Raw genomic sequence first — 26,225 nt, 5'->3', positions numbered from 1 at the left:
TGCCCCGAAAGCCCTGGTCGGCAGGAGAGAGGGAGAAACGCTTTCTTCGTAACAAGCCTCAAAGAACTGCTAAGCTCTTCAAAGCGCTTAAGCTACCTGCCTCTTTAAAACGTCTACTTTATAATTTTGACAAAAATCTCTACACAAGAAGAGTTAAGGACAAAGCTGCAAGCACGCGCCGTCCACCCGCTGCTTCAGGGTCAGAGTGAAAGAGACGGATGGCCAAGGGGACACTTTAAGGCGTGATCTCACATGTCGGGGGGAGAACGCCACGACAGGGGCGGCTGACCCTGCGGAGAAAGAGGGCAGGTCGGCGCCCCAGGGCAGGCGAGAGGACGGAGACTCCCCTCGTCGTGGGGACCGGGAGGTGCAGAGCGCGCTGCACACGGGCGGGGTGCACGGGGCCACCGACCTTGAAGATGTTGTCGGGGGCCCGGTTCATGCTGCGGTTCTTGATCCGCACGGTCAGCTGGTGGGCGGTCTTGCAGGGCAGGAGGTACTTGCTGATCAGCGGCTTGGGGAACTCGGTCCCTTCGAAGTGCTTCAGTCCCAAAACCAGCAGACTGAGAAAGGAGGTGACACACGCACGACATCACTCCGCGGGTCAGTCTTCCCAAGAGCCTCCCCGGACCCGCCCCCGCTCTACCCCACTGCTCTCCACCTGACCCACGACACACTGATGGCTACGCAACAGGAAGTGTGACACTCGCTGGGTGCTAACGAACACCGTGAACATGACTCGGGCACAAGTTCGCGATCGGGTGGGCGAGCGGAAACGAAGCATAACTCACTCATAAACATCGGGCCGCGTGAGCTTTACACTAACACACACCAGCTCAAAGTGAGGCGGTGGGTCTCATGAACCCGGGCACCATGTGAGGCATGAAATCAGCACCAACCCGCCCTCCCACCGTGACACGTCCCATGCCAGCCACCTACGCACGTCCTACCGACGGCAGTGGGCAATACACGTCGAGAGCCATATAAACGATCGTAACCTCTACAAGTCATCTCAGTCAGGGGAATCTACCCAGAAAGAAACTCAAAGACTCCAACAGTTCTACGTACAAAGACCCTGGGTGAAGCCTACAAAGCTTGGGAGGGAGTGGCAAATAAAAGGACTATCGTGATGTTGCCCTAAAAGACAATACAGTCCACGGCCACGCCACCCTGAACGCGCCCGATCCCGTCTGATCTCGGAAGCTAAGCAGGGTCGGGCCTGGTCAGTACTTGGATGGGAGACCACCTAGGAAGACCAGGTGCTGTCGGCACAAAAAAAAAAAAAAGACGGTATTTACAGAGACAAAAAAAATGTTACAGCATAGAGAGTAGAAAAACAAGTTAGAGAAGTTAGGCTTCAAAAAGCAAAACAAATTTATACTTAAATTGCCAATAATTACATAAGAAATTCAAAGAAAAATCATTGGAAAATTTCCTCTAATGATACGTATTATGAGATTGATTTTTACAACGTATTAAAGAAAACAACTAACCATCTTAAAGTGTCTCAAAATTGTGCGTGTTATTTCCCCAGAAGAACAGCATGCGGCACTGCTGAGGAAAGCGCGGACTGCAGAGCCTCCCGCCCACCCCCAGACACCGTCCCGCCGTCCTGTGTCCACGCCTCGGGGCCCACGCCCGTGATCCCGAAGCTCCTGCAGAGAAGGACGGGGTCCCCTCTGTGCCCTCCCCGCAGCACACCCTTACTTGTCCTCGGCCTTGGTGAATGAATTCTTATCCTGGGGGTTCTTTGCCTTCAGAGAACACACTGGAAGGAGCTCTGGATACATGAAAACCTTGCTCGTGGCCAGGATCCAGGCCACTTGCTTTGGCAAACAGGGAAATTTACAGGCTGTAAGAAAAAAAAAATCCGTGATAAATGAAATTTAGAACAAAGAGGCCTTCACAGAAGCTTCTGAGTGCATTTCCGCATTTAGACAGAGTGGCCCCTACCTACCCTGATGTCCTCCCACCTGGAAGTTTCCACAACTTTCTCAGCTTAACATACACCTGCAGGCTGTCCCGTTCGATGTTATTAAAAGCTGGTTGTCTTATTCTTCCCTGCGTGGAACACGTAACACACTGAGCAACGTGCACACCTACAAAGTACCTACTAGCAGCTGGCGCACAGTGTATGCTCAAAAGCTTTTACCTCCTCCCCGCTTAAATCCTTGAAAGATAAGTGACCTTCGACCATGCTTCTTTCTTCCAGGATGAGACTTCAACTTCTTCAACCTCCCTCAAAATCCTGGTATTCCAAATCTTATTTGACTTGATTCCTACTTAACTTTCATTAAGTTCTCCCAGATTCCTCCTGAGACTGAGAGCAAAAAACCACAAAAGGAAGGAGACAATTCATCTCTGTCTTCCTGGCTGGGCCCCTCGACTCCGGGCACTTCTGCCTTTCCAGAGAGAAGCACGGCTACAGCCACTGCTCCTTCCACAAATGTCATTTCAATATCCCCAGAACGAAAACACAGAACACGACACGTACAAGTTACTGCTGCTGTTTGGTGCTGAATGAAGTTCAGAGCCGATGGGCAGTGAATACAGTGGGCTGAGGCCCGTGTCTGGGACCAAACGCACTTAAATTCAGCCGCACTCAACACAACTCTGAGTCAGGGACCTGAAATCAGATCCAAGGACGAACCCAAGCCCGGAGCAAGCCCCAACCAACCTGCTGCACCAGGACACAAATCAGAAGCAAGAATTTTCTCAAAAAATACTGAACCAATGAAAGGCAGAAACCAAACCTGCAAATTTCTTTAAAATACTGAACGTGGCAAATGGACATCTCTAATTCATGTCCCAAATCAACATTCATCAAAATGGAGATAGCACTACAATCGTTACGGGAAATAAAATGATCCTAATGAGGAGAGTAAAAACTTAACACAACTCAACGTCAGCACTTGACTTCCACCCCTCCCAGACCTTAGTCTGTCTTGATCCCGCCCCCGACACTCGCCCTGCTGTCTATCCAAGGCTACTCTTCAGCACGGAGTCCTGCCTCGCTAGCCCTCACCACCCTGTCCTGTCCACTGCCTCCATCCCTTACCTAAGCCCAAACGTTATCATGCAATTCTAACTTAGGTAACGAGTCCAAAGGGAAAATAAAAGACAGAAAGAAGAAATTCCAAACATCCTATCTCCTCCATCCCTGGGAAGCCATCCATGGGCTAAGGCCGCCCCCCGGCCCCCATTCCAGGCAACGACTTGGAGTGGACACGTGTCCCCTACCAGTCTTGACGGCTTTACGGGGGCTCCAGTCAACGGTGACGTGCGTGTTGAAGTCTTCGATGAGCTGCACGGCTCCCATGAGGTTACATGGTTGGAACAAGGTCTGAAACTTGGGGTTGAGCGGATGAAGGGCGACGGAGCTCTGCGCAAAGGTTCCTAGCTCCTCCTGGGAACCAGACACGCAGGAGAGCTAAGTTCCAGACCGTGACGCCAAAGCAGCCCTCAGCCTGAGTGAAGCTGTCCTTCCTACTGTCGGACAAACACGGGCAATCGCACTGAAGTCTCACGACTAACTTCGCCCCCCGGGCCGGTTCTCCTGCCGAGTCCTTGTGCTTGTGAAACGGCCCTTCTGTGCCTGCTCTGCGCTCCGCCTGAGTGTCCTGAGCCTGCGGGAGTTCAGTCTCGCTCCAGCTAAAGCTAAGGCTCCCGGGAGCGAGAGCCATTACTTTTCAAAACTGTTTGTCTTTGGTTTCTCAAATGACACTTAGAACGAAGTCGTTCTCATGACCCTCTGAGCACAGTGAGAGGGGAGTCAGCCCTGCTGACTACCGAGGAGGCCAGGCGACCGGCCAACGAGCTACTCAGACCCCAAAGACACTTACCCGGGAGGCAGAGGCTACCATCGTCACCTGCCCCGAAGTTCAGGGGCAATCTTCATGGGGTCTAACATTTTTAAATTAAAAGCCTTTCCTCCAAAATACTTCCAAATGTCATAAGCAAAATTAACCTTACCCATAAATCACTGATACACTGATACTGAGCCCAACGAACGGATACCGAATTCAGTAAAAAGAACGAAAATGCCAAAAACCAAGAAGCGAGGGTGATCTAAAGATGAGGGGGAGGATCCAATAGAAAGCGCAGAGGAAGGCGCTCGAGAACAGTGAGGCGGCCCGCCCTCGACGGAACTCGGTGTGTCCTCGGCAAACGCCGGGAGCCACGGGGACAGCCACCGGAGCATGCGGCAGAGGAGAGAAACTGCGGGCGACGCGGGTGGGCACCTGTGAGATGACCCGCCAAGCTAACTGCGCACTCGAGCCTTCGGGGGCGGGGGTATTGGGACGCTTACAAGAAATATCCTGGTGGTACTGGCCTCCGAGTTGAGACTGGGGTTGAAGGTGGACAGAAGGTGAATTTGTGTCAAGAGCTGAACGTGCTGGGGAGTGAAAAAAATAACAGTGACATGTATGTGATGTCATCTCAGGAACCCAGAGCTTACCCAGCAAGACGTGTGCCACTCGATCACACGTGCTTCGCTCTCTGGAGGGACGAGAGCGGCACGGTGTCTTGGTATGAATTCCCCAGACACGTTCCCCTTGCGCCAAATGCTAGAACCAGAGGAAGCTTAACCTCCAATCACAGAAACGGATGAGACAGAGGGCCGAACCACCCTGGCGGTGAGGCTGTTAAGCCTGGATGCGTCACTGCGGCGTCTCTGCAGACCACTGGGGTCCCCGCGTGCATCCTGCCCGAGCGACAGGGACTCACAGCTGCAGCAAGGCCCTCGCCGCTGTGAAGGCCCCATGGCCCCACGGTGTCAGCGGGATCAGACACCTGGCTCTGACCGGTGCAAAGCGCCTGGCTTTAGGCTGCAGTGTCGGGCCGCGGATGACCCAGCATGGCCTCACCTGCTGCATCTGCTGCTGGAGCCGCCTCCTCTGCGCCGGGTCCAGAACCAGAGTCTGCTGGGCCTTCTCGCCCTGCGGCTTCACCCTCTCGACCTCCTGCTGCTGTCTGGCCGAAGGTCTCTTCATCTTGAGCTGTTCCAGCAGCTCCTTCATCGTACGATGCTGCTCATTTAGCAAGTTGGCCAGAGGTTCTTCAAACCTACCCCCACGGAGAGACGGCTGCATTCAAACCTGACTCCTCCCAATGGAGGGCTGAGGCTCTGAGTAATCTCCGTCTACTGCTGAGCCCCAAAGCCCAGGTCAGTCAACAGGCAAAACCCCCAGCCCACCCAAATCTTTTCCCAAAGTCGTCAGCACAGACACAGATGAGATGGTTCTGAACCGCCCCCACCCCTATTCCTCTACGATCCGTCCCCTGAAGATACATAAATAAAGGAGAAATTAAACAAAAGTCGAGCAGTAGAGAAGCGGCTGGATAATAGCCGTCAAGGAGCTGATGGACACGCACCCTCCCGCATCACACTGACACCCACACTGACCGGGGCCTTGGCCTTCGGGCCACACGGAACCTTCCCCGAGTGCACGCTGGGTCTCTAATAGACTCATGCCTCCCACCCCAGGTCCAACTCCTCCCGTCCTTTGCTCCTACCCGGCCAGGCTGCCCCACCTTCCTTTCTGAAAAAGTCGGGACCGTCCAGCAAGCAGCAGAAAGGACATTCGAGTACACCGCGGTCTGAATGAGTGGCGAGAAGCTGATTCCAGTGTCACGCTGCTACTCTCCACGAAAAGATCTCCTTTCAGCCCTCTGAGTCCCTCCTGCAAGATCTAACTCTACCTCCCCGCCCCTACTTGAGCTCTGTGTCCAGAGCTGAAGCAAGAATCCGAACAGGCAGCGTGCCAGGTGTGAGGCAGAGGCAGAATGAGACACTCGGGCGAGCACGAGCTGACACCCGCGCACGCAGGCTAGGACCTGCTCGAGTAGCGACAACTACAAGACTTTCGTATTTCAAGAAATCCTCTGTCGCAGCTGCAGTTAAACGATAACTTTTCGGTAGCCTCGGGGCATGAAGGTTAAGCTTCCCTTTACAGATTTTTCTGCGAGCACAGGCAGACGCAGAGTAAAAAGCTAAGGACGGGGCTGCCCTCCGCACAGCCTTCACCGAGAACCAGAAGCTCGTGCCTGCCTGCAGCGCTAACGCTGGAACAGACTCCAGGACGTGCATCTGGGACAGCTGGGGGAGCACGGGGAACCCACTCCCCACACCGTGTTTTATTCAGTCGAGGACGAAACCAGGGTGCACTTCCGGCTGAAAGAGAAGCAGCAGCAGCCCAAGCACATGGACTGACACTGGAAGGCGTGAATCCGAACGAGGGTTTTAAACGAGTTACGTCACCCCCAAATTTTAAAACTTCGTGCACGGAGGTGGTCAGGGGACCCCAGCGGGAGGCTTCTACCTGCGGCACCAGCATTTTGCTCTGAATCATGGCTTGCAGTTAGTGGGTCAAACAGACTCTTAGAAACCCTGAAAAGGTTCTAAAAGGAAACGTGGGAGGTGACGAAAGTGTCATCTAACTCAGTGGGGGGTCCTTTGACCACGTCTACGCATATCAAATAATCGTGTTGTCCACTTTCAATGTTCTACAGCTCTGTCAATTAAACCTCAACAAAGCTGCACAAAAAGAAATCTTGAGTTTTTTTGTTGTACTTATGTTACATTACGGCATTTACTATCATGGAGCACAGCCGATACTGCTGGCGTTTACACTGCTCACTGAACTGCGAGCTCCTGACGGTCTAGCTTGCAGAGTCCCACGCTCTCCCGTTAAAACGCAGGACTCATCAGAGGACGGGGCTCTCTTAGCTTTGCTTTGTTCCATCCATGGCATAATCCACACCCTGAACTCTGCTGCTACTCAGAATGGGTGACAGTAACGTACAGACCAATTATGCAAGCCCATCCCCAAAACGGGGGAAAAGTAAAGCCTCCGCTTTGTGGGAGGGGCGAGAAGCACCACATTCGGGAGGGCAGAGCCATTCCGCGCTCCAGGGCATCACTGCAGGCGCTTCGTGGTTTGCTCCACAAATGCCCAGATGACTAACCAACTTTCGTTACCATTTACCAGATGGTGACAGCAAACGAGAACAAAGGGACACGCTGGATGTGACGATTTGGGCTGTGTCTGTGGCTGGCCACACAGAGTCCTGCACCTCTCCAGCACCATTCACCTGGAGAAGCTGCGACGGGTGCCAGCTACTGTTTTTTCTCCCTTCCCAAACAGACGCAGCCCAGTCTACAGCTGCACTGCCCCATGATAAGGAGACTCACCCACGTGACACCACGCGCCCCACAGGGTTCTGCGCCCCGTAACAGAAACAGCAGGAAAGGGGCGGTGGAAAACCCACCGACACGTCTGAAAACCTTCTCAGACGCCCACCCTCCTCCATTCTAGGTTTCCAGGTGTCTGGCGAGCCTACCGCAGGGCCTGGGGGGTGTTGAAGGTGGGCCGAGGCTCTGCCGGACGCCCCTCCTCCTCCGGGCCGTCCTCTTCCATGTTGGAGAAGCCCATCTCATCCTGGAACTAGGGGGAAGGAAAGGGAGGTCGGCCTGGGACATCACCGGCGCCGTCGGGAGCACGGCTTAGGGATGCCAACGACGCCAGCACAAGGGGCCGCAGTGCAGCAGGCCCCAGCGCCCCGCGCACGGGCACGCGGACTCTAGCGCTAGGGGAAGCGCCCACACAGCCAGCTGTCAGTGGCAAGGACAGAGCCCGGGCAACGCGCGATGATCGTAAACACGCTTCAAGACACAAACGTGTGAGAAAGGTCGCTCTGTGCTCGGAAGAATCTAAAACTAGTCTGCATCTTCAAGGGTGCATCGAGCAACACTTGGGGGGCCATCCAAAGTTTGCAAGGAAATCCTCACCAAGAATAACCAAAATAAGGGTAAGCAAAGTTTGTCAGTTAGCGAAATTCTGCTGCCTGTCTGTTCTCCCCTGGGAGGGCTGAACGGGGACTGCTGGGTCACACCGTCCCTCTGGAGGCAGGGCCGGGGACCGAAGGACAGAGCCTGCTGGGGAACCCACGTTCGCCATCCCGACCTCGCACTTGAAGAGCATTACTTACAGTTTCAAACAGCTCTTCCATCAGTCCGTTCACTTCCTTCTCTGCAAAAAAAAAAAAGCCGAATGGTATGTTGTTGGCACAAGTTGGTTTCATTTTTCAATACGGGGGAATTCCAAGGAGACAATGCATGTTGTCTCCGGCAAAGCGCCTGACAACATCCTCACGTCCGTCTCACTCGCTCACAGGAAGCGTGTGCTGCACACCGCTCCGCCTCAGCCCCGCCCGGCGTGCCCGGGGCGCGTGGCAGCGCTGCACAGTCATGCTCCCACGGAGCCCGCATCCTAGTGGCGGGCGCACATCGAACGCCAGCTCGATGAGCCCAGAGCGCAATGAGCTCATCTGCTGACCTCTCCGAATGCAGTCAAGAGAGAAGCCTTGAGCCGTGTCGGGGGCCTCTGCCATTGCGCCCGAACTGCTCAGCAACTCTGTCAACGACCCAGAAGGCCTGGGAAACACACCTATCAAACCTGTCAATGACTGGAAGCTGGAAGGGAGTGCAGACCAGCTGATGAGATTCAAAATCCCACGTTCTCACACTGTTTGGATGGATCGCCACGGACATAAATTTAAAGTCTTACACTTAGGATTTAAAAACTCAGTTTCTTAAGTGCACAAAAAGGTGACATGGCTCAAAACCAATTCATCTGAAAAAGATCTGAATGCTTTGGTTGACTAAAGTTCACTATGACACAGCTGCTCCAAAACAGTGCTCACGGCCAGGAAGGCAAGCGTGCGAGCGACCGGAGCAGGTTGCCAGGCCATATCTAAGGGCGGGGCCCGTCTCTACACAGGCCCTTCGAGAGGCATTAAAAAGCTGAAATCGAAATGCCCGTGGGGACATGGAGCGACTGGAACTCCAGTGAGACTGGGACATGGACAGCCGCTTCGGTAAAAGGCCTGGCGACTTCTTATAAAACGAAGCACACATTCACCCTCTGACCAATGGTTCCTCCCCTGGATAGCTGACCCAAGAGAAATAAAACATCCGTCTACAAAGGCCTAACCAAAAAGGTTCAAAATAGCCCCAAATCAAGAAGTGACCAGACATCCAACACCTGGGGATAGGTAAAAAATAAACTGGTGTATTTATACAACAGAATCCTACTCAGCAGTAAAAAGGAACAAATTAATGATACGTTTAGTATGGACGACTGTCACAAATAGTATGCTGAGTGCAAAAGCCTCAAACGACAGAGCACACACTGTATGACTCCAGCTATATGAAGTCATGAAACAGGCAAATCTCGTCTGTGATGGGAAAAAACCGGAACAGTGGTTCCCCCAGGGGGATGGCGCGGGGGTTGGCTTGGAAGGGACATGGGGAAACTTTCTGGGCTGACGATTCTATATCCTGACAGGGGTTTGGCTTACACAGGTGTAAGCATGTCGAAACTCACTGGGTGGCACATTTAACATTTCTGTAATACGACTGCGTATAAATCTACCTTAAAAGAGAAATTATAAACAAATATTGAGCTCTAATTCACGATACGCAGGCTGAAATGTTTAGGAGCAAAATGTACTGATATCTATAACTCACTCTGAAATGCATAAAAAAATCGTGGGTTTATAGATAGAGAGACAGATAACTGAGTGACAAAGTAAAGGTATTAAAAGTTAATTCAGAAGCTAGGTGGTGAGTATATGGGTGTCTACTGTACAATTCTTTCAACTTTTCTATATGTCTGAAAAGTTTTATAGTAAAACGTAATGAGAAAAAAATTTTAAAAAAATAATAAAGACTAAAACCCGAAGAAAGACACGATGGGTGAGGGGAGGCCTGGAAGCCACGGCATTCAGGGAGCTGGAGGTACAGGGTGCATCTGGCCTGTCCCCTCCTTCAGAACTAAGACGAGACCTCCCGCCCCACGTACCCCTTCCCCCCCCACTCTAACTCCACACATACACGAGTGTGCCGCTAGTGCACCTTACACACAACCCCGGGCGTCACCTGTCACTCTGCATTGGAACTTTTCCCGTTCGTCTCCCTTACTGAGCTGACGTCCCACGGGGCAGAGGCCATGTCTCACTCTGGTTTCCTAAAAACGAGCCCCAAAGCCTGGCTCGACACGTGACTATGGGCTGTAGGGATGGGCCTCCCGAATACACACCTAAATTTAGAGAAGTACTGAATTAAATCAGTAGAGGGAGCTTAAATGTCATAGCTTACAAGGGCTACACGCTTCACCCTAAAAATTCCACGAAGGAAACAGGCGGCCGAGCAACAGCCAAGCAGCAGCCGAGCGGACGCGCACAGATGCGACTCACTGGTGATCCTCACGGCCCGGTCAGTGCGGAAGTCCTCCGTGTCCGGCTCGTCGCGGTCCTCCAGGAAGTTATACTCTGGGTCGTCGTCGTCATCTGCCTCGTCTAGGAGAAAAAAAGTCTCAGACACACAGTCTGGCCTCTGAACTCTCATCTCTAGTGAAACTTAAGATACTCAGCTCTACGAGATGTTTCAATAAAGCACATTTGTTTATTCTCCAGGTTTTAAGTCACGTTTTTTTCCTCTGCACAGATCATTTCCCACAGCTGACTCATCTCACCTGTTCTCTCCAATAAGCCACGTTTCTTCCTTCAAACAAGACTTAAATCTCTCAAAATGCAGCAAAAGCCGGAAAACTGAACCTATCATTTGCCTCAGTAAACCCGCTCTGAGCGGCGCACCTCATGAAAATACCTTTGTGAAACTGTTTTCACAAAGGCACTGACAGTGAAGAAAGGAATGACCCCCGCCCCCGTTATTAGGGAACAAGTTATGACGCCATATGTGAAGCAGTGGACACACACACAACATAAACACGTGACAGTCCGAGTGCTCAATACACACGTGAGAAAGCACAACGCAGCATCACTTATCCCCACTACTCCTGGTCTGACCTACCCAAACGTCTACCTGGTCTGTGTCCGCCCAAACTGTACGCTCCCTCGTTTATCTGAAAGCATCGTTCCTTTCAACACCTATCTCATGGTAGCTGGGCTCAGGACACAGGAATACAGGTGTGCTCGCAAGGTGTCTGCAGTCACATCTGACAGGATGTGATCCAGACATGGGAGCAATGTCACATCTGACAGTCACATCTGACAGGATCTGATCCAGACATGGGAGCAATGACCTTGGCTACAGATGGCAGTGAGACAGACGGCAGATGACTCTGCTCACATAAAAATGCAAGGAAGACCTTGACCTTGCCTCGGTTATACAAATTCTTTTTAAAACATGTGTCTCTTCTACAGCACAACACATAAAAATACTCTGGTCATCCCCACTGAGGAAAGTCAGAAGACACTGAGCTTGTCTGACTGATACCCCTCCCCCACTCACGGGAACACTATGGCTTCTCCCAAGTGGCTGCCCACCCCAAATGCACTCCTCCACGAGGAGCTGCCAATCACGGGGCCCACGCTGCGCCTCCCAGCCAAGCCTACGCTACACGGAGAGCGGCCATGAAATCCGACCAAGCCAATCTGAGTGCTGCCCTGGACTCTTCCCACTGGAGCCTGCAGAGAGGCCGTCTGATGAGGAGACAAGGCGAGAAGTGAACAGTGTGCTAATGAGCACGGCCCCGACCTTCCAGAAAAACGCAGGCTGGAGAACGGAGCTGACTGAGCAAAGCAGAAGAGACAAACGCTGGGGAGAGGGAAGCAGGGCCCTGACAGGGCCTCGGCCCACGGCAGGTGTCCCTGCCCTCCGCGAAGTCTGGCTTCATCTGACTTCTGCAAGCGGGGGCCTGGGATTCTTTCCCTCGCGTCACGAAGAACCTCGGCTAACACAGCAGTGTGAGTCAGGGCGCGCTCACGGACGGTGTACGAAACTGTGAGCGCCTTATGTTTCGGGGGAGGATGCTTAGCATTCAAAAGATCCCCAAAAAGGTTCTTGACCAAAACAAAGGGGAATTTAACTGCTGATTTAAAGCAAATTGTTGGTCGAGTACAAAATTAAATTCAATTAACCAAAAACATCCCTTCTTTAGGCTGCTGATAAAATCGTTACCCCAGAGACAGTGGACAGAACAGACAAGAAATGCCAACGCGGCTGCCAACCTTCATTCCCCACGTCGTCGCTCATGAGCCCCCCGAGCCACAGCTTCCAGTCCTCGTCATCCGCTGTGTTGGGGTCGTACATGTCCGGGGTGATGTCCGGAGCCTGGAGCTCTGCCTCCAGCTGCCCCAGGGGGACGTCCTTCAGGGGCATCTTAGAGCGCGTACGGAACGCAATGAGACTGTCGTCCATGGGCTGGCCGTGGGAGAGAAAAGCATGTCACCGGAGGCCCCGCGCGTCCAGACCCCACACCGCCTCAGAGCCTGTGCGTGTCTCTCCTTGGCTCACACCGCGGGCCTCGTGTCTGAGCGCTGTGGGTGTACTGTTCTCTGTCTGGGACACTTTAAGGACAGCAACATTGGTTTTATTTACTTATTTACTTATTTATTTTTTGCGGCATCAGTTTTAAATCCAGTTATTTCAGGAACGTTTATGACAGCTTTACTAAGGTATCATTTACACACCAAAACTCACCCTTTTAAAGTGTGAAACTGAGTGGAACTGCTGTACTCAGAGTCATGTGAGTTCTCATCAGCAGCGCCTCCCCACACCCGGCCCCCGGAAGCCACCAAGCCCCGCGCTGTGTCTGTGGATTTCCCACGCTGGCGACTTCACGTCAACGGAATCGCGCACCACGCGGCCTTCGTCTCCGGCTTCAGCTAGCCCAGCGTTTTCAGTGCCTCCCGTGTGCGCCGTGTCCCTCCGTCCCTTTCTACTGCAGGACAACAGCCTGCCACGTGGACATGCCACGCTGGCTGCTCTCGTTTGTGAGCTGACACATCTGAGCGTGCCGGCACCCCCACAGGGACGAGGGTCCCCCTGTCCTGAGGCGGCACCGCTGGGTCCTCTGCTTAGGTTCTGCGGAAGCGCCAGGCTGAAGTGGCTGCACCGCCGGGCCGGTGGCCTCCCGCCTCTCACTGCCGCCGGCACACGGCACCGAGCAGCTCGCTCGCTGTGCCCGCCCTGGCGGGGGTGGCGGCGGGATCCCACAGAGGGCTGCGTTCCACACGCTGCACTCTACCTCCCGCCCCTGTTTATAACTGGCAATCGGTACATCGTAACCCTTCCCCGTCACCCGTCTTCCCCACCCCCTCCCATCTGTCCTCCGCCCGTTCCTGAATTGGGTTGTGTTTTCATTATTAAGTTATGAGTTCATCACGTAGCGTGGATACAAGTCCCTTTTCAGACATGTGACTTGCGATCATGTCCCCCCATTCCGCGGGCTGTCTTCGCTTTGTCTTCACTCGATGGTATCCTCTGAAGCACAAAAGGACACCTTTTTAATTCTGATCAGTCCAATATATCTATTTTTTTGTGTGTCACTTTGTGCTTTTGGCGTTTACCTAAGAAACCACTGCCTAATCAGAGGTCAACAGGATTCACTCCTGTGTTTTCTTTAAGAGTTTTATAGTTTTAACTCTTACATTTAGGTCAATGACATATTTTGAGTTAATTTTTGTATGTGGTGTGAGGTAAGGGTCCAACCTAGTGCTTTCACATGTGGATTTCCAGCTGCCCCAGTACCATTTGTTAAAGTCTGTTCCTGCTTCATTAATTGGCTCCAGCACGCTTGTCAAAAATCAACTGACCATAAATGTCGGGGTTTATTTCTGGGCTCCGAATCCTGTTTTATTGATCTATGTCTATTCTTATGCCAGTACCAAACTGTTTTGATTATTTTAACTTTGCAGTAACTTTTGAAATCACGAAGTACATACTTCCGATACTGTGAGTTGTTCTAAAGATTGGTTTGGCTACCGTGGGTCCCTTGCATTTCCCCACGAATTTTAGAATGAACTTGGCAATTTTTGCAACGACGAGAAAAAAAAAACCAAAAAACTGAAAAGCAGCTGGGATTGGGACAGGGACTGGCTGAATCTGCAAACGGATTCCGAAGGGCCCCGACGGCTGCAGCGAGCTCCCAACAGACCTGCCCCTCTTCTCATTCAGAGCTCAACTCACACATCATCCACTCTGGGAGGTCCTTCTTGACGTCCTACGTAGAGTGCTCTCATGGACACGACTCTACTTCCTGGTTTCCACTGAGTCCAGAGCACTGGCCACCACTCGTAGTCACCTATGTGTCTGCTGTCCCTCTCTCCAACAGACTATGAGCGCCAAGGCCTCTTCTGCCTCACGCCGCTGCTTTCCAACGTCAGATCATTCCACGTGTGTGGGAATCAAGGGTTATATAAAACACCACTAACCCCCCACACGATGGCGCGCTCGCTCCAGGGAAGGGTGACTGAATTAAGTGACCTCTGACAGAGCTGTTCCATTCAATACTCTTTTTCCCAATTTCAGGACGGACATGTTTTTCGCTGACCTACAAGACGTGGGGGAAGAACCTGGAACGTACAGAGAACTGGCAAAATGATGGCGCTGAGAATGTCACCTGACGACCACCGGAGTGATGGTCAAGATGCTCCGCTCAAGAAAAGCAACAGGGGCCAAAGTCAGTGAGCGGAAAGATGCTTGGGCTCAAAACATATCCCAAGAAACACACTAATTAATTCCAAAAAGCAAAAGTGATAATTTTATAGTGAGGAAATCAAACAGACACCACTTTAACTCTACGATCAAAATTAACGAGACAGATGTCACGTGCCTCCTGACAGGAAGCACAGAAAAGGACACGTCACTTCTATGCTGCCTGTGCCACGAGTGCATAACCCGAATCTCAGTACGAGGAAATACCAAAATCGAGGAGCACTATAAAATAATTGGTCTATGAGGTTTAAAATGTTCAAGGCTCCGAGAAACAAAGATTGAGAAACTGTTGTAATTTAAAAGAGACTAAGAGACAAGACCGCTAACACAACGTGAAAGCCTGGATTGGATCCTGGATCGGGAAAGATTTTTTTTTATTTTGCCATAAAGGACGTTACTGGGACAACTGGTAAACTCTACATCAGGACCCTACCAGACGAGACACCGTCACTGCACCCTTGTTCTCAGAGCCACGTCCCCACTGTTAGGGTGCGCGCACTAGAGCAGATGTTTGTGCAGAGAGAGAAGGCGGGGGGAGGGAGTCAGTATCTGGGGGAGTCCGGCTGAGGGCTGTCGCACAGGAGCCGCCATCCTCACAGCAAAACAGCACGAACCAAACGGGGTACCAAAGACCTACGACTTCACAATTTTTCCTCATTGTCGGAATTCGGTTCCTTCCCCTCCCGCTGCCCAACCTGAGCAACAGCCAGACTGCTCCGCCTGGCGTTCTCGGCGACTGAGGCCACTGCTCACCTGGAAGGAATCCATGCACACAGGACTGGAGGCCAGCTCCTCGTCCACCGCGTGCAGCTTCTCCATGAAGGCGCTGTCCCTGGTCTGCCGGGGCTTCGGCGGCGGCGGGGGGCCCATGGGCACGACCTCGGCACTGATGTGCCTGACGGCCGGCGGGGTCACCTTCTCGGCCTGATTGAGAGAGGCGAGCGTGTTAAAAAATAAGAGGCAGGGGGAGGCACATCGTGTGCTAGTGACCTTCCTCTTCCCATGCAGACGGAGGGAAATTAAAACGAAGGCGCTGTCGCGGATGTTGACGTAATCGGGTTTCACCCTATTTCCAACGAAGCCAACGGGATGCTACTCGGTACCCAAAATAAGGAACCTGATACAAGTGGCTTTAGGACAATACAAGAAAACAGGCATGAAAAAGAGATGCGTGGAAGAAAAGAAACCCACTAGTCACTCGTACGCGGCCCCTCCACGAGAACTCGGAAAAGCTCTCTCCCTGCGCCGAGTTTACTTTTCTCTTAAATGCTCGTGGACTTGGGAGACTTGAACAGGAAACCGCTTTAAGCGGTCAGGAACACCAGGAGGGCGCCGCACGGTCGCTGACCTGGAGTCACATTGGACAACGGTGGCCGCTCAGGGTCGCCACGGCAAATAACTCGCTCGTGCAGCTGCAACTTATCTCTCCTGTATGAAGCAGTCACCTCTGACAACATGCCACTTTCCTCGTCGGTTTCCGTCATCTCCGAAGACTGCCTCAGTCTGGATTTCTTCGCCCCACGTGGAGACGAAGCAGTGCTTTCAACGTCGCTTTCCAGTAAACTCTACAAAACAAATCCAATGCGCTTTTAATTGTATGCCTCAACCCCATTCCACCGAGTCTGAAGTATCTCAAGAGAATGAATCGTAAAATATCACTCACTCAATTACTCAGAGTACGAGAAAATACAATTTAAAGAGCAGCTTAATATTCTGAACAGCACTGCAAACTTTGTAAAACTGTAAGCATTCATTTAAACTCCTTTTACAAACGAGTCAAAGAATACATTAAGAAATAGAATTATCACACAGCAACAAAAATGAACTATGGCTACCAGCAACAGTAGAGATGAATCTCAAAAGATTAATATTGAACGAAAAAAAAGTCAGACACGAAAGAATCCATACACTGTGAGTCCATTCATGTAAGGTTCAAAAACAGTGAGAAATTGAACTCTAGAGGGTAGAGCTGCACATTTAGGTGACATAACTATAAAGAAAAACAAGGAAGTAATTACCCGAAGTCAGGACAGGGGTCATCCTTGGGAGAGAGAAATAATTTTGAGTAGGAGGGGTGAATAAGGGGTGTCCTGGCAGCGCTGTTTAATTATTTCAGAAGGATGTTTCGTGTGGGTGAGCTTTATAACTAGCTGTGCATTTTAACTGTTTTATGCGCAGCTCTGCATGTCACAGGCATGTTGTATCTCATCAGAGGAGATGTGGAAAAATTCAGGGAGTGTGAAAAGCAAGCATCTCGCAGCCTTGCATTTACGCGAAGAGTCAGCAGAAGGGAGAGCTGCGTCTCGCTCTAGAGAATGGACGGCGGTGCGCACCGAGGAAGCGAAACACACTCTGCTTGACTGAGCCAAACTTTCCCTGTCTCACCCACTGACACTCACGAGGGCCACCACTGACCTCTTCGGCGGTCTCGTCTTCTTCGTCGTCGTCTGGCTGGTACTCTTCATCTGAGGAGTCGTCTTCTTCAAGGTGGATGTCCACAAACTGAGGAGGCTACGCAGGGACAATTATAGAAAAAAAATGAAGAGGAAACATAAACCAGATGGATCTGGAAAGTAAGGGCAGAAAAGGCAGAGCCAGAGCAGGGGAAAAAATCCTAAGAGCACAATGAGCTAAAGCAAGTAACAAGAAGCAGGGGTTAAAGAGATTCCTGGCCAGAGAGTCAGATCTAAGAGTAACAGAATGGAAAACCCAAAGCTTGAGTTTTAAAAGTTAAACGTCCCAAAAAACGCTAACGAACAGAAAGGAAGTACTCAGGTTCCAAAACTGATCAAGTCGTTCTGGAAAAGAATAAGAATAACCTCTTGCAAATTTACCTTAACTTCATTGGCCTTCTTAATTGGCGAAATATTCCATGTTGGAATTACCTACCAACAAAGAATATGAATAATTAAGCTCCCTTAACTGAAACAGACTTTTTCCTTTTTAATTCCTCTTTACCATCACAAAGAGCCATCTACCTAACTTGGGGCTGCAGTGAGCTAGGGGAGCTGACCGTCCCTGAGGTATACGCTCCAGTATCTGTCAAAGCCTCATGGAGGAAAAGGAGAGAAGAACCTATCTCTATCGCTACCGCTTCCGACATAAACCTCGTAAGACTCAATGTCATTTATAAAAAAAGCATCTGTCATGCACAGCTTGGGTTCACACAGAATAATGGATGTGAAAACTATAAACCAAAACAGTGGACAAACATACAATGTTGTAAGTAACAGCAGCCTTCTGACATCAGTATTTTGTTAGTCGATGACGTAAATCCCGCCATGAGCATGCCTCCAAAAAGCCAGCCCAAGACATTCTTAGGAAATGATTCGGGGGGAAGTGTCTAGCTGTCTACAACTTATTTTCAAATAATTCAGGAAAAAAACAATGACAGATATAGAGAGACATAAAGCAAACATGGCAGAAGATCACAACTGTTAAATCTAGATGGAATCTCGAGTCGCTTTCAACTTTTTGTATGTTTAAAACAGTAGAGTTGGGGAGGAAATGTTTTCTAAAGATTTTGTTTTTTTTTAACGCCTACAGCACCTGGTCTTCCTAGGTGGTCTCCCATCCAAGTATTAACCAGGCCCGACCCTGCTTAGCTTCCGAGATCAGACGGGATCGGGCGTGTTCAGGGTGGCGTAACTATAGACTAAAGATATTTTTCCAAGTTCCTAACTTTAAACTGCTAACAAATGTCATGAAAGTGCATAATTTCTTGACCATTTGTGACCCAATCTAAATCATCTTATGAACAAGAAAACTTAAAAGGCCAGGAGGCTCTGTGTCTGCGAGAGCATCAGGTCCTTGCCCGCCTACCCGCTGTGCCTAGCTGGGCCCGCCCCGGGAGGGCATAGGGGAGGGCGGGATTCGGGGCCCTGCCCTGCCCCGCCCACATCTGCTCCGCAGCAGCTGCCAAAGCCGCAGGCGGGCGGGCGAGCCCTGGACTCCGCTCTTGCTCTCCACGCACACTGTGGTCTCGGGAGGCCCGGCTTCTCCTCGCCTACAAGCGTGGTCGGCAGACATCATCCAGGGCCTGACGGGGTCTCCTCATTCTTTTTTCCAGGTTGAGTATGGAATTAATGTTAATCCACGCTCTGCGTCAGACAGACTTCCTGCAAGTCCATCTCAGTGACGGCTGCTTGTCACCACCACCACGTTCACTTGCGTACTTCCCGCGGAAAGATGACTTTTCACGTTACGTAACCAGGGTTAGTCCATTAAACATAAAATAAATAATGCGCTGTCAAAAAAGCCCACACACCCGTAGGCTGCATGGAGAGAAACGGGGCACCCGAACACTGAGGAGGCCTAACTTTAATCCGCACTAGTTAAATGGGAGCAGCAGGATCGTGTCAGGTGGACTTCTGAAAGGTACAGACAAGCCAGGCCCATTCGGAAGACCAGGATCAGACGGGTGAAGGTGCGCAAAGCCTTGTCACATAAAGTCCAGTCAAAAGCTGGGGGACGTTTAGCAAGAAAAGAATGTTACAACACCACACAGCAGTTTCCTCGGCGAGAGGAAAGGTCCCGTGGAAGAGGGACAGCCTTATTTCTTCTTTAGGGCTGCAAGGAACAGAACTGGACAGACAGACAAAAACCACACCGGGCATTTTGGATCCATGCTCCCTGCTGTCAGAGGCAGGATGGGCTCCCTCAGACCACCGCCTGCCTTGCCACGGAAGGGGCGCGCAAAGCCGACCAGTGCTCGTTAGGCAGGGAGTAGTGGGCTCCCCGCATCAAACCAGCAGCAGTGTTTCGGACCGTGCGGGTCCCCGGGCCCGCTCACGGGTCCAGGTTCCTAGGTCCGAGGCAGCCTGAGAACGTGCACTTTGAAAAAACACAACTGTCACCCTGCCCCCTACCCCGGGACATGGAGAAAAACTGACCTCCCACTGCTTCTCCACCGCTCTAAATGGCTGTCTACCTAGTACCTCCAAAAACGCAACACTTCCAAACCAACTGAAACGAAAATGAGCCATGATGACGTCACACAATGTCTCCGGTTGTCTTTTACGAATCTTTAAGAAGGCAAACCGACGCAACAAATCTTGCCTCTATCTTTTCCCTACAAATTACCCGAAATTAGATCTTATTTACCAAGCTAAACAAATAAAGAAGAAACAGAACACCCACCACTCCTTTCTCCACCACTTCCTTAAGTTTCGAGCGCGTCATTTTGGGCTCCTAAGGAGGGGAAAAGGAGAAGAGAGTCAGTGAAACCACGGTGTGATTCTCGGGTTGTGAGATGCTACCTTGGTCCCCAACTGTCAAACTACTTACAGACTCCCAAGGGGCCACCTCCACACAGCCAGTTTACAGGTGGCCCGCCCATGACACCAGAAGGACACCCGACTACTCACAAACATTGGCATGTCTTCCGTCTCACTGATAGCTGCCTTCATCATCGCCACCACATGCTCATTTGTGATCACTTCCTGGAGAAAGACGGAAGTTCACTTTATGCAACAAAGATGCGTCACCTAGCGAACAGCCATCTCTGTAATTCTGCGAGACACTCAAACGGCCTCGGCAGGGGTGATGACGGGCAAGTGGAAGCGAAGAGGCACCTTTGGACAGAAGCGCACGGCTTCGAACAAAGTGGCAGCACGTGGACGCAGCTCATCAGCTGCTCTGGGGAACAGGAATGGCTTTCATAAAAAGAGATTGTGAGATAACTACATGCTTAAGAGAAACGGTAATAAACAACAAAGGCTTTGTAAACAACGTGATGCTACATGTCGAAGAAAAGTATTTGCATATGTGCAAAGGACTGCAAACTGGGCATCTTTTCAGACAAATAGCCCACAAAAGCGCAAATCCAGTGTCAATAGTGTCATCTGGAATCTGCTAAACAACACAACCACAAATCAGTGACAGGAAGCACCTTCCAATTAAGTTGTTCCTGAACATGCGCTAGGAGCTCACCGGTGCTGAGCACCTAACGAAAGCGACCTCGAAACGCCCCACGTTCTGCCACAGGCGGCTCAGGACCAGTGATTCCCACGGCGCGAGTCAGGAGCCGCGGGCGCTGCCACGCGCTTCCCACGTGCACCCCGCCACCCGCCGCCGCCGCGGGGCCCACTCACGTGCAGGATGTTCCGCACGTTGACCGCCGTCAGGTTGTGCTGCTTGGCGCCATCCTCCAAGGTGCGGTCGAGCATGTCGTCCAGCTTCAGGTCATCGGCCAAAGTCCCTTCTCCCTGACCCCTTCCCTCGCGTTTCCTCTTGGTCCCCTTTTTCTTCTTGTGCCTTTTCTCACTTTCCTCATCGTCTTGCTCTTCTGCGGATACACCAAGGACGTCACCAGAATCTCTAAAACTGCTCCCCGAGCTTGACCCCAAAACCCAACCCAGTAACAGACAAACGAGCTGCCAGCTGTCCAGCCCTGGAGGGCCAGGTGGACGCGGACGCGGTGGTGCCGGCGGGGGAGCTGCCGCGGGGGTGAGACGCCCGCTCGCCGAGCGCCCGCAGCGACCCACTCGCCCTCACAACCACTGTGGGAGGCAGGGACTACGCTTCTTCCCATTGGACAGATGGAGAAACCGAGGCAGAGAGAGAGGAAAGGTCCCTGCGCACCAGTAACGGCAGAGCCGCGCCGAGGCCGAGCCCGACGACGCGGCTGGCTCACCGGGGCAAGAGTCTCATTCTCTTCTTTTGTAAAGTACAGATATTTGCCTGCAATGACGGAGGACGACTGAACTCCTTCCCCACGTCCAAAAGCCGCGGACGTCACTACCCCTGCTAGAACCTGCCCGGCACCGGACGTCTAGTGTTCGCAACGCTAGCGAGAACTCGTAAGTGCTCACTTTAAAGGCATTTGTTAAGCTGAATAAAGAAGCCTTTATTCACCTGCCTGCAGGTGCTAGAGTTCCCAATAAAAAATACAGACGTTAAAAACCATTTTAAGGAGGCCTCCTCGATTCCACCCAACGAAAATTAAGCGCATGTGCTCCTGAGAGCCGTGTGCGGAGACGCCCACGGCAGCGGCACGCGGAGCAGCCCGCCCTGGAAAGCGCCGCACGCCCACCGCAGCCCAGTGGACGAAGCAGGTGCCGACGCTCAAACAGCAGGGTACCACGCGGGATGGAAGTCGCCCGCCTCCGGGCACGTGCACCGACGTGCACCGACTTCGCGGACACAGTGTGGCGTGGGAAAGGCACTCACAGCCGGACGGGTCGACTTGGCTGCCGTGGGTAGGGTGGCGGTCCCAGCTGAAACAGAGGACTTTCGGCCACTGACATACCCTGCTTCCTGACCCGCCTGCTGCGTGCACGGGTGTAGTCCATCTCTGAGAACTCAGTGAACTCGGGTGTCTTAGGACAGGTGCAGCTTTCGGCGTGTTATACAGCAATAGAGGGTCCGTTTTTTAAAGGGAAGAAAAAGGAGGCCTACCCATCGGAATGAAGAGTCCACCGTCCTCTCCCTCTTCCTCGGCCTGGCGCGCGCACGTCCCGAGCGGCTTCTCTGGGGGAGGGGCGCGAACGTCGGGCTGAACTGACGGCCTGGGCTGCGCTCCCCTCGCGAGCTGGCTGTCCTGCAGCCACGGCAACGCCCCTCCAGAATGCGCCTGAGGCCTGCCTGGAAGGACACAGATGCCACTTCACACCTCGGTTCTCAGCCGCACTGCGAAGTGACCCGACCCTGGCCACAAGCCCCTGGGTGAGGTCACTGCGCCAGGGGTGGCATCGGGCACCGACATGCCTCTCCCGAGAGGGCAGCGTCCGAAGAACACTCACTCACCTGTGCTGTCAGGGACCTGACGCAGGTACTTGCTAAGGTTTTTCCAGTTCTAATACTCTTTGAGCTACACATTTTTTGCCCTATGGAAAATGAGATTCACAACCGTAGGGTGGGTGACTATAGTCCCAATGACAAAGGGACACTTTATATAGACAATTATTATCATCTCATTTAAACAACTATCGATGATATGTATCATAAAACGTCCTGAACTTTCTGATGCTGTAATTCAATTTTATAACGCAGTGAAAATCACCGTAAAATCATCAAAACACAGTTTCACAGTTCGTTAGACAACTTCCCCCTTTCTCATCTCGACTCTTAATGAGAGCTACCTTTTTTGGGGGGAGGGCATTAAAAAGGCAAAGAAACATCCATGCAGCACCCAAGCGAACATTAAAATCGACGTAGGAAGAACACACAGGCTCGTGCACGCCCAGGACGCCCGTGGCATGTACACTGGGGGCAGGTGAATGGTGACTGCTTTCGAGAAGAGGCTGGGAGGGACAGGAGGACAGAGGGAAAGGCTGCCTAGCTTTCCACTGTGTACTTCCTGTATTTGTGAATTTTTTTCCAGGTTTCTTCATTACACAGTCGGAAAAAAAATTTGTTTTCGAAAGAGATCAAGTTATTTGTCACTGAGCTCCATTCAAGACAGACAGCCTTTACACTTTTTTACATCAATATGAGCGGTTCCAACTGGCGCGATTACGGTTTGAAATTGGAGGGTCCTCCCCTCTAACAACGAAAAAAGCCTTTATTTAAAAGCATGAACCGATCCTCAATGGCATTTACTTTCCATGTTCCTTCCTTTACTTCTGGAGCTGTGATTCCTTCACGATGTCAAAATGCCTCAAGGCTCGGACTTTACTGGAGACAGTGTGACAAGGATCTGTCAAGTCAGGAGCCCCCCTCAGCCGGTTTCTTATAAGAGGGAACGCCAAGCAATACACGGCACAGCGTTCTCATTTAATCGACAATCTGCAGTCACTTTTAGAATTAACGATGTCTAACATTTTAAAAACTGAACTGACGTAAATGACTTTTTAAACAAACATACCAGAATCTTTACATCTACGGGAAATCCAGAAGCTCGCCTTGGCAGGCAGAGCCCCCATCCACACCTTTAGCTCCCTGACACAAACCAGGCACTGCTCTGCACTGTCCCTGCACGACGCCCCCAGAGAAAATGCTGCCCCCTCTGCAGCCTCTGTGCTCTCTGACCCCACCACGTTGCTTCTCAGCTGAACGCCCAACAGGAAGAAGCCCTCTGGGGCCCGCCCGTTCTTTTCCTCTGTCCACGTGCTAGGTGCTGAAAGACCTTGGAAAGGGAAGTCGAGACGGTAAGAGACAGCAGGAAACGCCTTATTCAGAGCATATGTGAGAGCTGTTTAAATTGATAATGTGAAAATAATTAGCTGAGACTCATACAGACCAACTAATTATAAGCTGAAATCGGCCTAAGTTAATCGTTTTTAGAAGGCAAAGAAAGAAAAAGCTAAGCAGAAATTAGGTATATAAATCAATTTTAAGAGAACCATTAACATCCTATTAGAATAAACACTAATGCAGAGCAAAGTTTATCCCTAGTACCTCCAATCTAGAAACGTAACGTGACAGGGTATCAACTGCAACAAGATGCTGATACTTCAAAATAACCCAAGTGTTTTAATCCTAATCAGAAAACTAAAATGTTCCTTAAAAGAAAACAAAACGACAAAAAGAATATACATTAAATTTTAATAGTAATTACTCTGAGTAATAAGATTATCGGCTATTTTTATTTTCTTCTTTAAACTTTTCAATACTTCACAAAATGCCCATATATGAATTTTCGATCTTTCTTTTTCCTTTCTATTTTGTATGTTCCATTTCTAGCTAGCAAAAAAATTCTATATACACATATTTCCTTTACTGGTATTACTTGTATATAAAATCAACTAAAATGCAAGGTGGTAGAATCGACTTTCAATTACCTAGCTTAATAAAGCAGAGTGGTATTACAGATAATCCTAAATGATGTTTATTTATAGTTATCTACACTTGGTATCTGTAAACTGACCATTAAAAATATCTCTATACAACTAAACAACAAAACACCAATCTGACTGAAAGACGAGCAGAGAACCTGCCGAGACACTTTTCCAAGAAAGACACACAAACAGCCAACAGACATATGAAAAGACACTCAACGTCACTAGTCATTCAGGGAAATGCAAATCAAAACCACCGTGAGATACCACCTCATACCGGTTAGAATGGCTGTCGTCAACAGGACAAGTGACAACAAGTGTTGGAGAGGTTGTGGGGGAAAAGGGTCCCTCATATACTGCGGGTGGGAATGTAAGGTGGTGCAGCCACTATGTAAAACAGTATGGAGGTTCCTCAAAAAAGTTAAGACTAGAATTACCACATGACCCAGCGATCCCTCTTCTGAGTGTCTCCCTGAAAAATCTGAAAACATTTATTCATGAAGATACACGTACGCCCATGCCCACATGGTGGCCAAGACATGGAAACACCCCAAGTGCCCTTCGATGGATAAAGAAGATGTGGTATGTATACCAGGACTACAAGTCAGCCGCAAAAAAAGGTGAAATATCGCCACTTGCAACAACATGGACGGATCTCGTGAGTGAAATCTTGCCACATGAAATAAGTCAGATGGAAAAGGGTAAGAACCACGTGATCTCACTCACATGTGGGATAGAAGACAAAGCAACAAACGGACAAAACACAAACAAACAAAAAGGCGAACTCGCAGACACGGACAGAGTGGCTCCCAGAGGCAAAGCGGGTGGAGATGAAGAGGGCAAAGGGTCAAGTGCAAGGTGACGGAAGGAGGCTAGACTTCGCGTGGTAAGGGCAGACAGATGTCGTATTGTAAAGTCGCACACCTGAAATGTGTATGTTATTAACCAATGTTACCCCGATAAATCTGATTTTTTTCAAAATCTCTAGATTCCACTCGAGAGCTGAGTACCCCTGAACCCCTATTTAATTATCCATTTCCTCTCCAGCACTTTAATCTTGTATTCTCCAGTTCCTCCTGTCTTCCTGTCACGAATACGACCCAGCCTGAAGAAAACAGTCACCTTGCTACTTCCCATCCTGCCACCGCAGAAGCGACTGCTGGCGTTTCCCCCACTCCCTCGTCGACTCCAGCATCTGATTTCCCTGTCCCCAAAAGCTCTCCGACATCTCCCCTCAGAGATCGTCGGCCTTCAAACGCCACCGTTTCTTGGGCATCAGTACCCTTCTCCCTCTGCCGTCACTGAAGTGTCAGAAAAGTACCTTGCTCCTAAAACTCCCTCCGTCCCCTGGTCTTCCCGTTACTTCTTCAGCTTCCCTTCCCTGTCACCTTCCTCGACGCACAGCTGTCTTCTCCCTGCTCCTTCCCAGAAAGAACCACGACGAACACTGAACACGTCTAGTCCCGCCGCCTAGCACACCTCAATCGCAGACGGCTGTCTGTCCTTCATGCCGTGTCCCTCACGTGCCACGCGGCCAAAGCGGGACTCACTCTGGCCCTGGCACACCTTCCCCGTCCTAAGGCATGCTTCGTCACCCCCAACCCACGTACCTTAAATGGCATCAGCCTCCGAGCAACATTCTTTCTCCGTCCTGTCTCTAAGACATACCCCGTCTCCTCCGTCCTTGCTGGCGACATCTTGTTTCGATCCTTCCTGAGGTCTCAAGGGGAATAATCTGGGTGCACTCACCCTTCCTGCTCGAGCTGCGCCACGTCCACTGCTCCCACGACCCCCGCGACCTAGCGACCCCCCGAGTTCCACTTTCAAAACCCTAACTGCCTGTGCCACACACCCCAGCACTGACTCACACCCTGCCCGACACTGCTCCAAACGAGCTGGTCCCCCCGCCTGGACGGGCGCTTCGGGGGTCAGACCCACGCCTCCGCTCCGATGAACCCGCCATCGCCCACGGGGAAGGTTCA

The 26,225-nt window shown here is 51.1% G+C and overlaps 1 protein-coding gene and 2 non-coding genes across 8 annotated transcripts in view; 1 reads left to right on the top strand and 2 right to left on the bottom strand.

The window, feature by feature from the left end:
- Positions 1 to 26,225, bottom strand: part of GON4L (gon-4 like) — a 41,012-nt gene that overhangs the window by 11,599 nt on the left and 3,188 nt on the right. For 4 of the 6 annotated variants that reach the window (XM_039849612.1, XM_039849613.1, XM_039849615.1 and 1 more), the window contains 17 exons: positions 21,923 to 22,108; positions 20,617 to 20,810; positions 19,891 to 19,965; positions 19,664 to 19,714; positions 17,359 to 17,409; positions 16,940 to 17,035; positions 15,970 to 16,089; positions 15,278 to 15,448; positions 12,037 to 12,229; positions 10,261 to 10,362; positions 7,993 to 8,033; positions 7,345 to 7,448; positions 4,869 to 5,067; positions 4,310 to 4,396; positions 3,241 to 3,406; positions 1,708 to 1,852; positions 413 to 563 (listed from right to left, as the gene is read on the bottom strand). In XM_039849612.1, coding sequence (XP_039705546.1) covers positions 413 to 563; positions 1,708 to 1,852; positions 3,241 to 3,406; positions 4,310 to 4,396; positions 4,869 to 5,067; positions 7,345 to 7,448; positions 7,993 to 8,033; positions 10,261 to 10,362; positions 12,037 to 12,229; positions 15,278 to 15,448; positions 15,970 to 16,089; positions 16,940 to 17,035; positions 17,359 to 17,409; positions 19,664 to 19,714; positions 19,891 to 19,965; positions 20,617 to 20,810; positions 21,923 to 22,108 — 2,132 coding nt within the window. Of the gene's footprint in view, positions 1 to 412; positions 564 to 1,707; positions 1,853 to 3,240; positions 3,407 to 4,309; positions 4,397 to 4,868; positions 5,068 to 7,344; positions 7,449 to 7,992; positions 8,034 to 10,260; positions 10,363 to 12,036; positions 12,230 to 15,277; positions 15,449 to 15,969; positions 16,090 to 16,939; positions 17,036 to 17,358; positions 17,410 to 19,663; positions 19,715 to 19,890; positions 19,966 to 20,616; positions 20,811 to 21,922; positions 22,109 to 26,225 lie in introns of those variants that run through there. The other 2 variants (XM_039849614.1, XM_039849617.1) reach the window with 2 other exon arrangements.
- LOC120592296 (5S ribosomal RNA) lies at positions 1,153 to 1,271 on the top strand. Its single transcript, XR_005650096.1, has one exon. It is a non-coding gene; the product is annotated as a 5S ribosomal RNA (ribosomal RNA).
- LOC120592274 (5S ribosomal RNA) lies at positions 18,062 to 18,180 on the bottom strand. The gene has a single exon (XR_005650090.1). It is a non-coding gene; the product is annotated as a 5S ribosomal RNA (ribosomal RNA).

This window comes from Pteropus medius, unplaced genomic scaffold (genome assembly GCF_902729225.1).
Source record: "Pteropus medius unplaced genomic scaffold, Ma_sr-lr_union100, whole genome shotgun sequence".
Lineage (NCBI taxonomy): Eukaryota > Metazoa > Chordata > Mammalia > Chiroptera > Pteropodidae > Pteropus > Pteropus medius.
Note: the sequence above shows the minus strand (reverse complement) of the source record. Positions and strands in the feature narration are given on the sequence as shown.